The following is a 12038-nucleotide window of genomic DNA, read 5'->3' on the forward strand; positions in this document are numbered from 1 at the left end:
AGGAGGGAGAGGAGGAGGAGGAGGGAGAGGAGGAGGGAGAGGAGGAAGGAGAGGAAGAGGGAGAGGAGGAGGAGGGAGAGGAGGGGCAGGTTGGATTGGTATCTGGCCTTTGGGAGAACTTGGAGAAGGTTCACCTTCCTTACCACAGCCAGTCAGGACTTCTTGCTCTGCATTCCCAGGTACCCATCAAGTGGATGGCATTGGAATCTATTCTTAGACGCCGGTTCACCCATCAGAGTGATGTGTGGAGCTATGGTGTGTGGAGGTGGTGATAGGGAGGGCTGGATGAGTAGCCATGGCAGGGTGGGATACAGGCAGAAGCATGAGGGTGGGGATGGAAGGAAGGGGAGGATGGTTGCTTATGTCCACGCTGTGCAGTCTTGTGGCCACCTGGGGAGTGAGGAGACTGGGTAGACCCTATCTCTTGGTGCAGCCCCTTCCTTTGCACAGCCACACTTCCTCTGTTCCCCCACTCCTGATATCTGTCTGTCCTAGGCGTGACTGTGTGGGAGCTGATGACTTTTGGGGCCAAACCTTACGATGGGATCCCAGCCCGGGAGATCCCTGATTTGCTGGAGAAGGGAGAACGCCTACCTCAGCCTCCAATCTGCACCATCGATGTCTACATGATCATGGTCAAATGTACGTGGCAGGGTTGAACCTCAGGCAGAGGAAAGGTGGGAGGGCCTGTGTGTGGGCACTCACAGGCTGGTGTCCTGGAGGGAGCCTCGAAGGTGCTTTACCTATTCACGGCGGAAGTCCTGCAAGAGGACAGGTGTTGAGAGGAGAGATGGCAGTTTAAACGGAGGACCCTAGCAATGCTCCAGGGTTATGCCTCAAGCCCCAAGAGTGCAGTTGTGTTCCACCATGTGAGGACTTTCAGCTTAGCCAGGGTTGTCTAGGCCAGGCTGGTCCTCAGTGGGTCCTGGGACAAAGATGCTGAACTTTCTCCTGCCCTAGGTTGGATGATTGACTCTGAATGTCGTCCGAGATTCCGGGAGTTGGTATCAGAATTCTCCCGTATGGCGAGAGACCCTCAGCGCTTTGTGGTCATCCAGGTACTGGGCCCTCCCACACTACTCCTGTCTGACAGCATCCTTTCTCCTGCAGGGATAACCCCCACCTCTAGCCTTAGCTTGGCAGACCCTTCCAGGGAACTAAACACCGGGCTGGAAGGGTTGTCATCTTGTGTCTCCCCTTCCTTCCTAGAACGAGGACTTGGGCCCCTCCAGCCCCATGGACAGCACCTTCTACCGTTCACTGCTGGAGGATGATGACATGGGGGATCTGGTCGATGCTGAAGAGTATCTGGTACCCCAGCAGGGATTTTTCTCCCCAGACCCTGCCCCAGGCACTGGGAGCACAGCCCACCGCAGACACCGCAGCTCATCCACCAGGGTCAGTGCCCATCTTGGAATAGGGGTGGTCCTGCCCTTTGAGCTCCCCCACTCTCACCTTTCCTGAAGATCCCATTACCATGGCTGCTTTCCAACCCTTTCCAACCCATTGTCTCCATCACTGCTCCCACTGTGACCCGCGCTTCTCTCCTGGGACCCTGTTGTTCCCCTCCCAGGCTCCTCTAAGCAGTTCCCATCACGACCCTACCCTCTCTTACCCCAGAGTGGAGGTGGTGAGCTGACACTGGGCCTGGAGCCCCCTGAAGAAGATCCCCCCAGATCTCCACTGGCTCCCTCCGAAGGGGCTGGCTCCGACGTGTTTGATGGTGACCTGGCAGTGGGGGTAACCAAAGGGCTGCAGAGCCTCTCTCCACATGACCTCAGCCCTCTACAGCGGTACAGCGAGGATCCCACGTTACCTCTGCCCCCGGAGACTGATGGCTACGTTGCTCCCCTGGCCTGCAGCCCCCAGCCCGGTATGGAATGCAGGCCTAAGAGACTGGGTGGGAGGAGAGGGGAGTTGAGAACCCTCAGGCCACACCCACTGAGGGGCAATGGTGGGTCAGGGATATCTTGACCCTTTCCCCTAACAACTCCTCTTCTCTCCTCAGAGTATGTGAACCAGCCAGAGGTTCGACCTCAGCCTCCCTTGACCCCAGAGGGTCCTCCGCCTCCTGTCCGACCTGGGGGTGCTACTTTAGAAAGACCCAAGACCCTCTCTCCTGGGAAGAATGGGGTTGTCAAAGACGTTTTTGCCTTTGGGGGTGCTGTGGAGAACCCTGAATACTTAGCACCCAGAGAAGGCACCGCCTCTCAGCCCCACCCTTCTCCTGCCTTCAGCCCAGCCTTTGACAACCTCTATTATTGGGACCAGAACTCATCGGAACAGGGGCCTCCACCAAGTACCTTTGAAGGGACCCCCACTGCAGAGAACCCTGAGTACCTAGGCCTGGATGTGCCAGTATGAGATCACGTGTACAGACGTCCTGTGTCTTCAGAGTGGGGGAGGCCTGACTTGTGGTCTCCTTCGCCACAAAGCAGGGAGAGGGTCCTCCGGCCACATTACATCCAGGGCAGCCGGCTATGCCACGAACCTGCCCTAAGGAACCTCCTGGCTGCTTCAATCCTGAGTGGCTAAGAGGGCCCCACCTGGCTGGAAGAGCGAGCACACTCGATAGCCTCAGTGGATTACAGACCCTGCCCTGACAGACTATAGGGTCCAGTGCGCATCCTGGCCATGGCTCCTTACCTGGCCTGGCTCTCCTGGTTCTGAGGACTGAGGGACGCTCAGCCTAGAAGGGAAGAGGCCCCCAAGGGAATATCCTGGGACCCGGACAAGCCACTAGGACTGAGACATGTGCACCCCGAGAACGGGGCAGCACTTACCTCCTGGTCTTTGTACAGAGTGTATTTTGTTCTGTTTTTACTTTTGTTTTTTGTTTTTGTTTTTTTTTAAAAGATGAGATAAGGATACGGTAGGAGAGTGGGTGCTATATGGAAGTTAGCAAGTGGTGTCTCTCTTTCTCCATTTGCAATGAGATTTGTCAAATAGCTGGGGCCCCAGCCTATGTCTGGGGAGTGGTCCCTGGCCAGACCGTACCGCTCACCTGACATACGGCTCCTCCTGGAGGAAAGTGTGTACAGATCTTCCAAAAGTTTGAGATGGACTGGCTTTGGGGTCGAGGGACCGGGAAGTCAGAATTCCTTTCTGAAGATCCTTTGGCAACAGGGCCATTCTCCACGGGACACACTCATTCCAAGGCCGCCCCCCCAGAACGAAGTCCTTTCCTCCCAGTGGGAGAGTGGAGCTTGAGGAGAGCACTGTCCTGTGACTCGCTTTCCTTGCCTTAGAGAGGAGGAAGGATCTGCCCAGGAAAACCCCGCCCACTCGGTGTTAACAGGGCCGGACTGACCTGTGTGCTCCCACACAGGCTGGACATAAACACGAGCCAGTTGACACAAGCGTGTGTATTGTAGTTACTCTTTATTGCCAAGACACTGCCTGGGACTCACGGAACATAAGTTATAGCAACTGTGGCATCTGCAAGGTATTGCCACGCTTGGGGGGAAGAGGACCACACTGCAGAGGGCACAGATCCCCGGAAAGGGACGAGAGGAGACGGTGCAAATGTCCACGGAGAACATCTCTTTTCTGCCTTGGACCACAGAAATGTCTAGTCCCTCCTTGTGCCCAAAGAGGCAAAGTGAAGTTAGGGCCTTAGCTACCTAGGGCTGAGTGAGGAGCTAAAGGTAAAGGGGATTCCTAGCGTAACTGCAAGGAAACAAAGGTTTAAACCCCAGAACCAAGCTTCTGAGAATCGCTTTTAGTCACAGGATGACACAGGGTGGCCGGCTGTTGGTGATCTTTTCTAAGGGTTCTCCATTGCTGGCTTTTCGGATGGCTTCCATGAGCTAGTGGACAGAGACATGGGCCAGTGTCGCGCATAGGGGAGGAGGGTGCATCTCGTCTCAGTCACCCTCCCGATGGGCATTAAATACTCACGTCTTTTTCATAAGGAAACCCCCCATTCTCCAGCTTGGAGAACACCAGCTGTCCATTGATCTCAATCTCGAAGGCCCCTGATAGGAAATAAACACAAGAATGAGCTAAGAACGGGTAGAAGTTCAGGGAGGTCCTTGGCACTACTGAGAGTCAAGACACAGTCTCTGCAGACACCATTCGACACCCGTTTTTCAGATCCGGTCCTTAAGCCATTCAGCCCAAGAATCTAGGGAGTCCTTACCGGTCTTTCTTACCCGCCATTAAGAGTTCCTTCACTCCAAACCCACAGTAGGCATTTTCGCTATGTGTCAAGACATTGCTAGGGGTTTTCTATACAGCGGCCAATGTCAGCTCTAGAAGGTAGGAGAGCTGAAGTTTATAACGTGGACTGACTCAGCAGGTGCTCTGCGGACCTCACCTGTCCCCCCGAGTCGCGACTCAATCTCGATGCCCGGATACTCCTCCTTCACGGCGCTCGCCAGCTCCAGGTAGGTCGCCTCAAAGCCGCAGGGTTTACTGGGGAGAAGAGAGACGTGGGGTGAGCTGGGGTTCCGGGGGTGGGGCCTCCCGTAGACAAGAGGCTCCTGTTCAACCCGAGTGGCTCACCAGTACTCCACCACGATGTGGACTCCACTGCCTGCTTCCACCTCCCCGGGAGGGGGCACTACGGACACCTGCCCCGGCTCCCCACTCATTGCTGCCCGCTCCGTTGCAGGGCTGCTTCCGGGTGTGACGACACTCCAAAGTCACGTGGGAGGGGCGTGGCCACGGACCTCGCATTGCGTCTGGGCGCCCTCTGCCGTCGGCTGGTACTGTTACATCTTGATCCAGCTACAGAGCGATTATCCTGGACCAGCACTGATCTGGGTCCTGTGAGCGCTGGATTTCTTTGGCATCCAATACTCACTGGACGTCATGGATTTGCTTACTAACGAACTGCTTCTGATTGCAAAGCTATTTTCCATTAACAAAAGACAAGAGAAGATGGGGCAAGCGGCCGAGGTAGCTGATGGTTTGTGATGGTTGCTATTTCCCACTAGCACGATGATAGCATTTGAAACCACACCATAGTTACATCTCTTTCTCTCTCTTTTTTAAACTTTTAACATTTTAATTCCGTATATATGTGTGTAAGTGTGAATTTGTGCACGCGAGGGCATCTTTCAAACTTACTCAATTTATTTATTTGTGGATGAGTGTGTATTGGAGGTGGGGAACCATGCCACAGCTTGCTGCTTTTGAAGGCCAGAGTACAGCACCTTTCAGCGTTCGGTCTCCTCCATCTATCATGTGGGTCCCAGGGATTGAACTCCGAATGTCAGGCTCTGTCTCAAAGGTCTGTCTCTTACGGGTTAAGTGTCTTCTTTTGACTCTGAAATGCCCGGCACCCACTTTATGCACACTCCCAGCCTCTTGCTAAGAGTATCATTGAACCCAGTTTGTAATTCTGGAAATGGAGGCAGCCTAGGTCCTCCCCGCCTCTTCTGTCCCTGAAGCACCACTACAGTATCATAACAAGTCACCCATTCTGGTGTCCCTTGAGACTGTTCATTGTTTGCTCGGCTTGTGTTTGCTGAGTTCTGTCATCATGCATCCAGTTACAGGACATTTCCATCGATCTAATAAGGTCTTTCCTGTTTGCAATCCACTAGCTTCCAACTCTAGTCCCAAGCAATCGCTGATCTGCTCTCTATAAACTTTTCTGGACATTTCACATAAATGGATCCTTGCAGCATGTGACGTTTGCTCTGTTGTATCCAGTGCTGTGTACCAAGAGTTCCTTTTTTTTAAAAAAAGATTTATTTATTATTATAAATGAGTACACTGTAGCTGTCTTCAGACACCAGAAGAGGGCATCAGATTTCATTATGGGTGGTTGTGAGCCACCATGTGGTTGCTGGGATTTGAACTCAGGACCTTTGGAAGAGCAGACTGTGCTCTTACCCTCTGAGCCATCTCACCAGCCCAAGAGTTCCTTTTTTATTGATGAATACTATTTCATTCTGTTGTATAGATATAGCACAGATTATTTATCCATTAACATTAATCTGGGTTTCTTTGAGTTTTGTCTGTTTTGAGTAATGCTGCTATAAATGTCTTGTAGATGCCTTTGTATGGATGCGTGCTGCCATTTCTCTTAGGTTCCTTAGAGTAGAATTAAAAGTATTGGGCTGCCTGGGAAATTTATATTTAACTCGTTATGGATTGCCTACCTGCACGGTTTTTATTTCTAAGCAGCTGTATCATTTTACACCACCAATAGCAACACAGTACACAAGGATTTGTTCTTCATAGCCACAACACAGTACACAAGGATTTGTTCTTTTTTTAAAAAAAAAATATTTATTTATTTAATGCATGTGAATAACTGTAGTTGTACAGATGGTTGTGAGCCTTCATATGGTTGTTGGGAATTGAATTTCTAGGACTTCTGCTCACTCTGGTCAACCCTGTTGGCTCTGGTTGGCCCCCGCTCACTCAGTCCCTGCTTGCTCCGGCCCAAAGATTTATTTATTATTATACATAAGTACACTGTAGCTGGCTTCTAACACACCAGAAGAGGGCATCAGATCTCAATATGTGTGGTTGTGAGCCATCATGGGATTGCTGGGATTTGAACTCAGGACCTTCGGAAGACCAGTCAGTGCTCTTACCCACTGAGCCATCTCGCCAGCCTGGATTTGTTCTTTATAGCCACCACAAATATTGGTTGTCTCTCTGATGATAGTTATTCTATTAGGTAATGCTATTGCCATCTTTTCAAGTAGTTACATTTTTATCTTTCTTGGTTTTTGTTTGTTTGTTTGTTTGTTTTTGTACGGGGTTTTTGGCCATCCTGGAACTCACTTTGTGAACTAGGCTGGCCTTTAACTCAAAAATACTGTATGTATGATGTATAAAGAACTCTTAGATACCAATAATGGAGGAGGAGGAGGAGGAGGGGGAGGAGGAGGAGGAGGAGGAGGAGAAAGAAGAAAAGGAGGAGGAGAAAGGTAGGAGGAGGAGGAGAAGAAGAAGAAGAAGAAGGAGAAGAAGGAGGAGGAGGAAGAAGAGGAGGAGAAGGAGGAGGAGGAGAAAGACACTGCTAAAAGCATAAAGGTTTACATTTGGACTGTCAATGCTTTCATGGATCTGTATACAAAATGTACCTTGAAGTTTTGACTTTACAGTAGTGTTTATTTGAAAAGGATTCAATAGAAACTAGAATTTGATACTTGGTAGTTTAGATATCAATGTGCATTTTTCAATTAAGGTTTTCTTTTAAAGATTTATTCATTTATTTTATGTATACGAGTACATTGTAGCTGTACAGATGGTTGTGAGCCATCATGTGGTTGCTGGGAATTGAATTCAGGACCTCTGCTCACACTAGTCAACCCCGCTTGCTCCAGTCAGCCCTGCTTGCTCTGGTGCCCAAAGATTTATTTATTATTATAAACAAGTACACTGTAGCTGTCTTCAGATATATCAGAAGAGGGCATCAGATCTCATTATGGATGGTTGTGAGCCATCATGTGGTTGCTGGGATTTGAACTCAGGACCTTCAGAAGAGCAGTCAGTGCTCTTAACTGCTAAGCCATCTCTTCAGCTCCCAATTAAGGTATTTTTAAAATTAAAAAAACAGTATTCATTCTGAGTGTGTGCGTGGTGCTCCTGTGGAGGTCAGAGGTCAACTATGGTAGTCGGTTCTCTCCTCACCATGTGGTTCCTGAGAGCGGAACTCAGGTCCTCAGGCTTCCGGCAAGGGGGACCATCTCTCAGGCATCTAAAGCAAGATATTTTATGATGGCACAGATCTATAACCCCAGCAGAGGCAGGAAGATGGCTGCAAGAACAGCTTCAGTTAAATAGGGAGTTTGAGACCAGCCTGGGTTACATGTCAGGATGCCAAGATGTCATTTGGAAAGGCAAAAATGAGCCAGAGCAATGGCTTTAGTGGTCAAGAGCTCCAGCAGAGGACCTGGGTTCGGTTCCCAGACAGTGGCTCACAACCACCTCTAACTCCAGCTCCAGGAGGTCTGATGTCTTCTTCCGGCCTCCTTGGGCATCAGGCAAGAATGTGCTATACTCAAATACATGCAGACAAACACATAAACATGAATAAAAATAAATAAATCTTTTTGTTTTGTTTTGTTTTGTTTTTTGAGACAGGGTTTCTCTGTATAACCCTGGCTGTCCTGGAACTCACTCTGTAGACCAGGCTGGCCTTGAATTCAGAAATCCGCCTGCCTCTGCCTCCTAAATGCTGGGATCAAAGGTGTGTGCCACCACTGCCCACTCTGGCTTTTTTTTTTTTTTTTTTTTTTTTTTTTTTTTTTTTTTTTTTTTTTTTTTGTATAGTCTTGGCTATCCTGGAACTAGCTCTGTAGACCAGGATGGCCTCGAACTCACAGAGATTCGCCTGCCTTAGCCTCTGGACTGCTGGGATGCACCATCATCACCTGATCAAAAACTAGATGTGTTTTCTTAATTACTTTAGATTTATTTACTTTTGTTTATTTTATTTATTTACTTTATGTATGAGCTCTCGGCTGCATGTACACCTGTAAGCCAGAAGAGGGCATCAGGCCCATATTGGTCCTAGGAATTGAACTCAGGACCTCTGGAGGAGCAGCCAGTGCTCTTAACCACTGAGCCATCTCTCCAGGCCCCCAAGCTAAGTTTTATCCAGATGTAATAGCATCATATGACAAGGAGCACCAGTAAGCTGGTTCCTCCCTTCTCATGTGCCTTTTATTTTAACACTTTTTAGTAGAGACGTTCTTGCTCTGGCATACCTCAGACTAGCCTTGAACTCTTAACTCTCCTCAGTACTGAGATTACACATTCAGCTTGTGGTGACTTTTATTATTTATCCTAAATTTAAATGAACTTAAACATATTCAAAGTTCACCCGTGATGGGCAAGAAGGCTATGTAGCGAAAGGCACTTGCTGTCAAGCTTGATGCCAGGAGTTTTGATTCCCAGAATCCACCATGCCACAGTTCTGTATGGAGCTTTTGGCAAGTCCTGACACACACCCTTATACGTTTATCCCAGATGGAATGGTTCCCAAGCCCCTACAAGCCCCTGTCCCCTACTGTTAGCCCCTCCTGTCTCCTCCCTGGGACCTCAGATCTCTTCACCTGCCCTGTCCTCGAAGTCTTATTTCTAGATCAGTGTTTTTCAACCTGTGGGTCTTGACCCCTTGGGGGTGGGGGTGGCTGTTGAATGACCCTTTCACAGGGCTTGCCTAAGACCACTGGAAAACATATATTTATATTATGATTCACAACAGTAGCAAAATAAGTTACAAAGTAGCCACAAAAAATAATTTTATGGTTGGGGTCACCACAACATGAGGGTTGCAGCACTAGGAAGGTTGAGAACCACTGTTCTGGATGGAATCCTGGGGCTAAGAGATGGCTCAGGGGCTAAGAATGCTTGGTGCTCTTCTGGAGGACCAAAATACCTATAACTCCAGCTGTAGGAGACCTGAAGAGTTCCTCTGCAAGAACCTACACACATGCACACACACACACACACACAGAGGCATGCGCACATAAATAAAAACAAAAATCTTTGTAAAAGAAAGAAATGTGGGGCTGGAGAGATGGCTCAGTGGTTAAGAGCACTGACTGCTTTTCCAGAGATCCTGAGCTCAATTCCCAGCAACCACATGGTGGCTCACAACCATCTGTAATGGGATCCGATGCCCTCTTTTGCTATGTTTGAAGACAGCTACAGTATACTCACATATAATAAATATCCTTGAAAGAAAGAAAGAAAAAAAGAAAGGAAGGGAGAGAGAGAGAGAGAGAAATGGAATGATGGCACATGCCTGTAATCCCACCACTAGGGAGGCAGAGGCAGGTAGATCTCTGTGAGTGTGAGGCCAGCCTGGTCTACAAAGCAAGTTCAGGACAGCCAGGGCTATTACACGGAGAAACCCTGTCTCAAAAATAAACCCAACAACACAGACCCAGAGAAAGGGGGAGGGGGAGGGAGGAGGGGGGAAAAAGGGAAGTGGGGAGGGGGAGGGAAATGGAATCACTCAGCCCTGAGCCTGGCTTTCCTCCAGCCTTCTACATAGCAATCTTTCAGAGTGCAGTCCTGCCTGTGTCTCTTCTTGCAGGGTCTGGCTTCTGCCCACTACTCTTGCCAGTCTGGACAAACAGGATGGATGGCTCTTAAACCTGGTTTGCAAAATAGCCACCTCAGGGCTTGTCAATATCTCACATTCCTGGGGCTCTGCCTCAGAGCTGGACACTCTGGTAGCTGAGGAGGGCCCCAGGGATCTGCTGGAGACTGTGTCCCCCCTCCCCGCCCCCACCCACCGGCCCGCCTGCCAGCCTGCCCCCTTTTAAGAGCTGCAGTGGCTTTCCTCCACCCCTCCCTTACCTGCACAACCTGCCCAGGCTAACTGGATGGCCTCGGTTCCTGTCCACCCCCACTCTCGCAGCTCTGCCTTCTGTGTTCCCTCCCAGCAGCTGCTTCTGTGCTGGGCCTCCACCATGGCGGGTTAACCCCTCTGCTTCCCACTCACTGCCAGTTCCTCCCTGGCTTTATTTTCATGGCCTTCCCTGCCTCCCGTGAGTCATTCACCTGGCAAACTTGTCACCTGTCATTTCTTATTTGTGTGACTCTTTTAAAGGTCAGTCTCCCTGACTGGGTTGCGGCCGACTAAGGGCGGGTCTGGTTTTGTTGTTTTGCTCTGTACACCCAGCGCCAAGCACAGATCTGCTAGGTTGGATATGAGTAAATTGTCTCCTGTGATTTGTTCAAATTGTTTCCTGGCCCAAGCAACCTGCCCCCTTCCCCACCTTTTTTGCTTTGCTCCATTCATACTAGTCTGTCTGATGTCTGTCTGTCTGTCTTTCTTTGTTTCTGTTTTTGAGACAGGGTTTCTCTGTACAGTCCTCACTGTCCATGTAGACCACGCTGGTCTCGAATTCACAGAGATCCCCCTGCCACTGCCTCTAGAGAGCTGGGATTAAAAGGCACACACTTCCACAGCAGGCTTTTCACACTAGTTTTTCAAGCGGGAAAAGTTGAAGGAGGCTGTGCTTCCTCAGGGCAGACCCTTTATCACCTCAGTGGCTTGTTTGTTTTCATAACTCTCACCCATAGGAAGCTGGGAGGTGGCCTGCTGCCTTTGATCCAGGTCTCTCAACACCTCTTCCTGATCCTCCGGTGTTTGCTGTGAGCTGAACCACAAAGCTGGAGGAACTGCTGTAATAGAAGCTCTCTGCACCAGGCCACAACGGTCGCCAGAACACCATGGCCCCTCCCACTAGGCCACCTTGCCACTCTTAGATTTGAAACTGGGAAGGGAGGGTGCACCTTGGGTATCTTAGCAGGGCCAGGACAACAGCCTGGGTGACTAGATTGTGCTTGGAGGTCAAAGGGCAGAGCACCTCTTCTCGCTCCCCTCTTAAGCCCAGTGCCCTTTGCCCTAGGGGGTGAGATCCGAGCCGAAGACGGCCCCCAAGCTTGACAAATGAACTGAACATCATTGGGAAGGGACGAGCAGGAGTGGGAGGGACCATTCCTGTTTAACAAACAGCCTCCAAACTGCCCTTCCCATGTAGTCAGGATTCTAGATTTTTCTCCGTCCAGCCTGTTTTCTTTGACTCTTCCTTGCCTCTCCCGGGCACCTGCTCTCTCTCTCCTAGCACCTGCTGTTCAGTAGGAAGGGCAAGAGCAATTCCAGGCGGTGCATTGTGATTTGTCTCCACCCCTCCTCCCGCGCTTCCTTCTCCACGGCGCCTCTCAGGCTCCGCCCTCACCTGCTCAAGATAATTTTAGTTTCTCTGGGCCGGGAATCTGGATACACAGGGCTTGCTCCCTATTCTCCCGCCTCAACTTCCAAAGGCGGGATAACCCTCCTACCACCTGTAGAGAAGAGAGAAAGGATTCGAAATCAAATCCAAGTGCCTGGGATCTCTAGACAGAGCCAGACTTTGGGCCCGGTGTCCGGCTCCTGCTGGAGTTGCTCCAGGTAAGCCGATCGAGGTCGGTCTCAGACAATCTGCTCCTACCCAGAGCCTCACCAGGGCCTCAGGTTGTGCCTGCATCAGGCGGATCTGGCCTGCTGCCCAGTTAGATGGCTCGGAGGCTGCCACGCTCTCCCCCTGACCGCCCTCTCTCGGCCAGGT

At 50.3% G+C, this 12038-nt stretch overlaps 3 protein-coding genes and 1 long non-coding RNA gene across 8 annotated transcripts in view; 2 read left to right on the forward strand and 2 right to left on the reverse strand.

The window, feature by feature from the left end:
- Positions 1–2460, reverse strand: part of LOC116077607 — a 4317-nt gene extending 1857 nt beyond the window's left edge. For 3 of the 4 annotated variants that reach the window (XR_004113285.1, XR_004113283.1, XR_004113284.1), the window contains exons 1-3: positions 1248–1361; positions 595–761; positions 144–390 (exon numbers count right to left, since the gene is read on the reverse strand). This is a non-coding gene — a long non-coding RNA (uncharacterized LOC116077607). Of the gene's footprint in view, positions 1–143; positions 391–594; positions 762–1247; positions 1362–1615; positions 1729–2340 lie in introns of those variants that run through there. The other variant, XR_004113286.1, reaches the window with a different exon arrangement.
- Erbb2 (erb-b2 receptor tyrosine kinase 2) overlaps positions 1–3700 on the forward strand; it is a 25955-nt gene extending 22255 nt beyond the window's left edge. For both annotated transcript variants that reach the window (XM_031352262.1, XM_031352263.1), the window contains 6 exons: positions 180–255; positions 496–642; positions 961–1058; positions 1210–1398; positions 1621–1873; positions 2009–3700. In XM_031352262.1, the coding sequence (XP_031208122.1) occupies positions 180–255; positions 496–642; positions 961–1058; positions 1210–1398; positions 1621–1873; positions 2009–2364 (1119 nt within the window). In that variant the 3' untranslated portion in view covers positions 2365–3700. The remainder of the gene's footprint in view (positions 1–179; positions 256–495; positions 643–960; positions 1059–1209; positions 1399–1620; positions 1874–2008) is intronic.
- Positions 3363–4656, reverse strand: Mien1 (migration and invasion enhancer 1). Its single transcript, XM_031352264.1, has 4 exons — positions 4507–4656; positions 4319–4416; positions 3901–3977; positions 3363–3809 (listed from the first exon to the last, which is right to left on the reverse strand). Exons 1-4 carry the CDS (start codon positions 4593–4595, stop codon positions 3726–3728), a joined length of 348 nt encoding a protein of 115 aa, XP_031208124.1. The 5' UTR covers positions 4596–4656; the 3' UTR covers positions 3363–3725.
- A 6813-nt stretch (positions 4657–11469) lies between these two features.
- The window catches only part of Grb7 (growth factor receptor bound protein 7), an 8887-nt gene continuing 8318 nt past the window's right edge, over positions 11470–12038 (forward strand). The window contains exon 1 of the mRNA XM_031353215.1: positions 11470–11881. The gene's annotated coding sequence lies outside the window, so the exon portion shown is untranslated. The remainder of the gene's footprint in view (positions 11882–12038) is intronic.

This window comes from Mastomys coucha, unplaced genomic scaffold (genome assembly GCF_008632895.1).
Source record: "Mastomys coucha isolate ucsf_1 unplaced genomic scaffold, UCSF_Mcou_1 pScaffold5, whole genome shotgun sequence".
NCBI lineage: Eukaryota > Metazoa > Chordata > Mammalia > Rodentia > Muridae > Mastomys > Mastomys coucha.

What these genes read in the sequence shown, in the direction of transcription:
- Mien1 (XM_031352264.1), bottom strand. Translation starts at nt 4,595, where the DNA reads ATGAGTGGGGAGCCGGGGCAGGTGTCCGTAGTGCCCCCTCCCGGGGAG. An exon ending in GTCGCGACTCGGGGGGACAG is followed by an intron (nt 3,978 to 4,318) that starts GTGAGGTCCGCA and finishes ATTTCCTATCAG; the next exon opens with GGGCCTTCGAGATTGAGATC. An exon ending in GGTTTCCTTATGAAAAAGAC is followed by an intron (nt 3,810 to 3,900) that starts GTGAGTATTTAA and finishes TCTGTCCACTAG; the next exon opens with CTCATGGAAGCCATCCGAAA.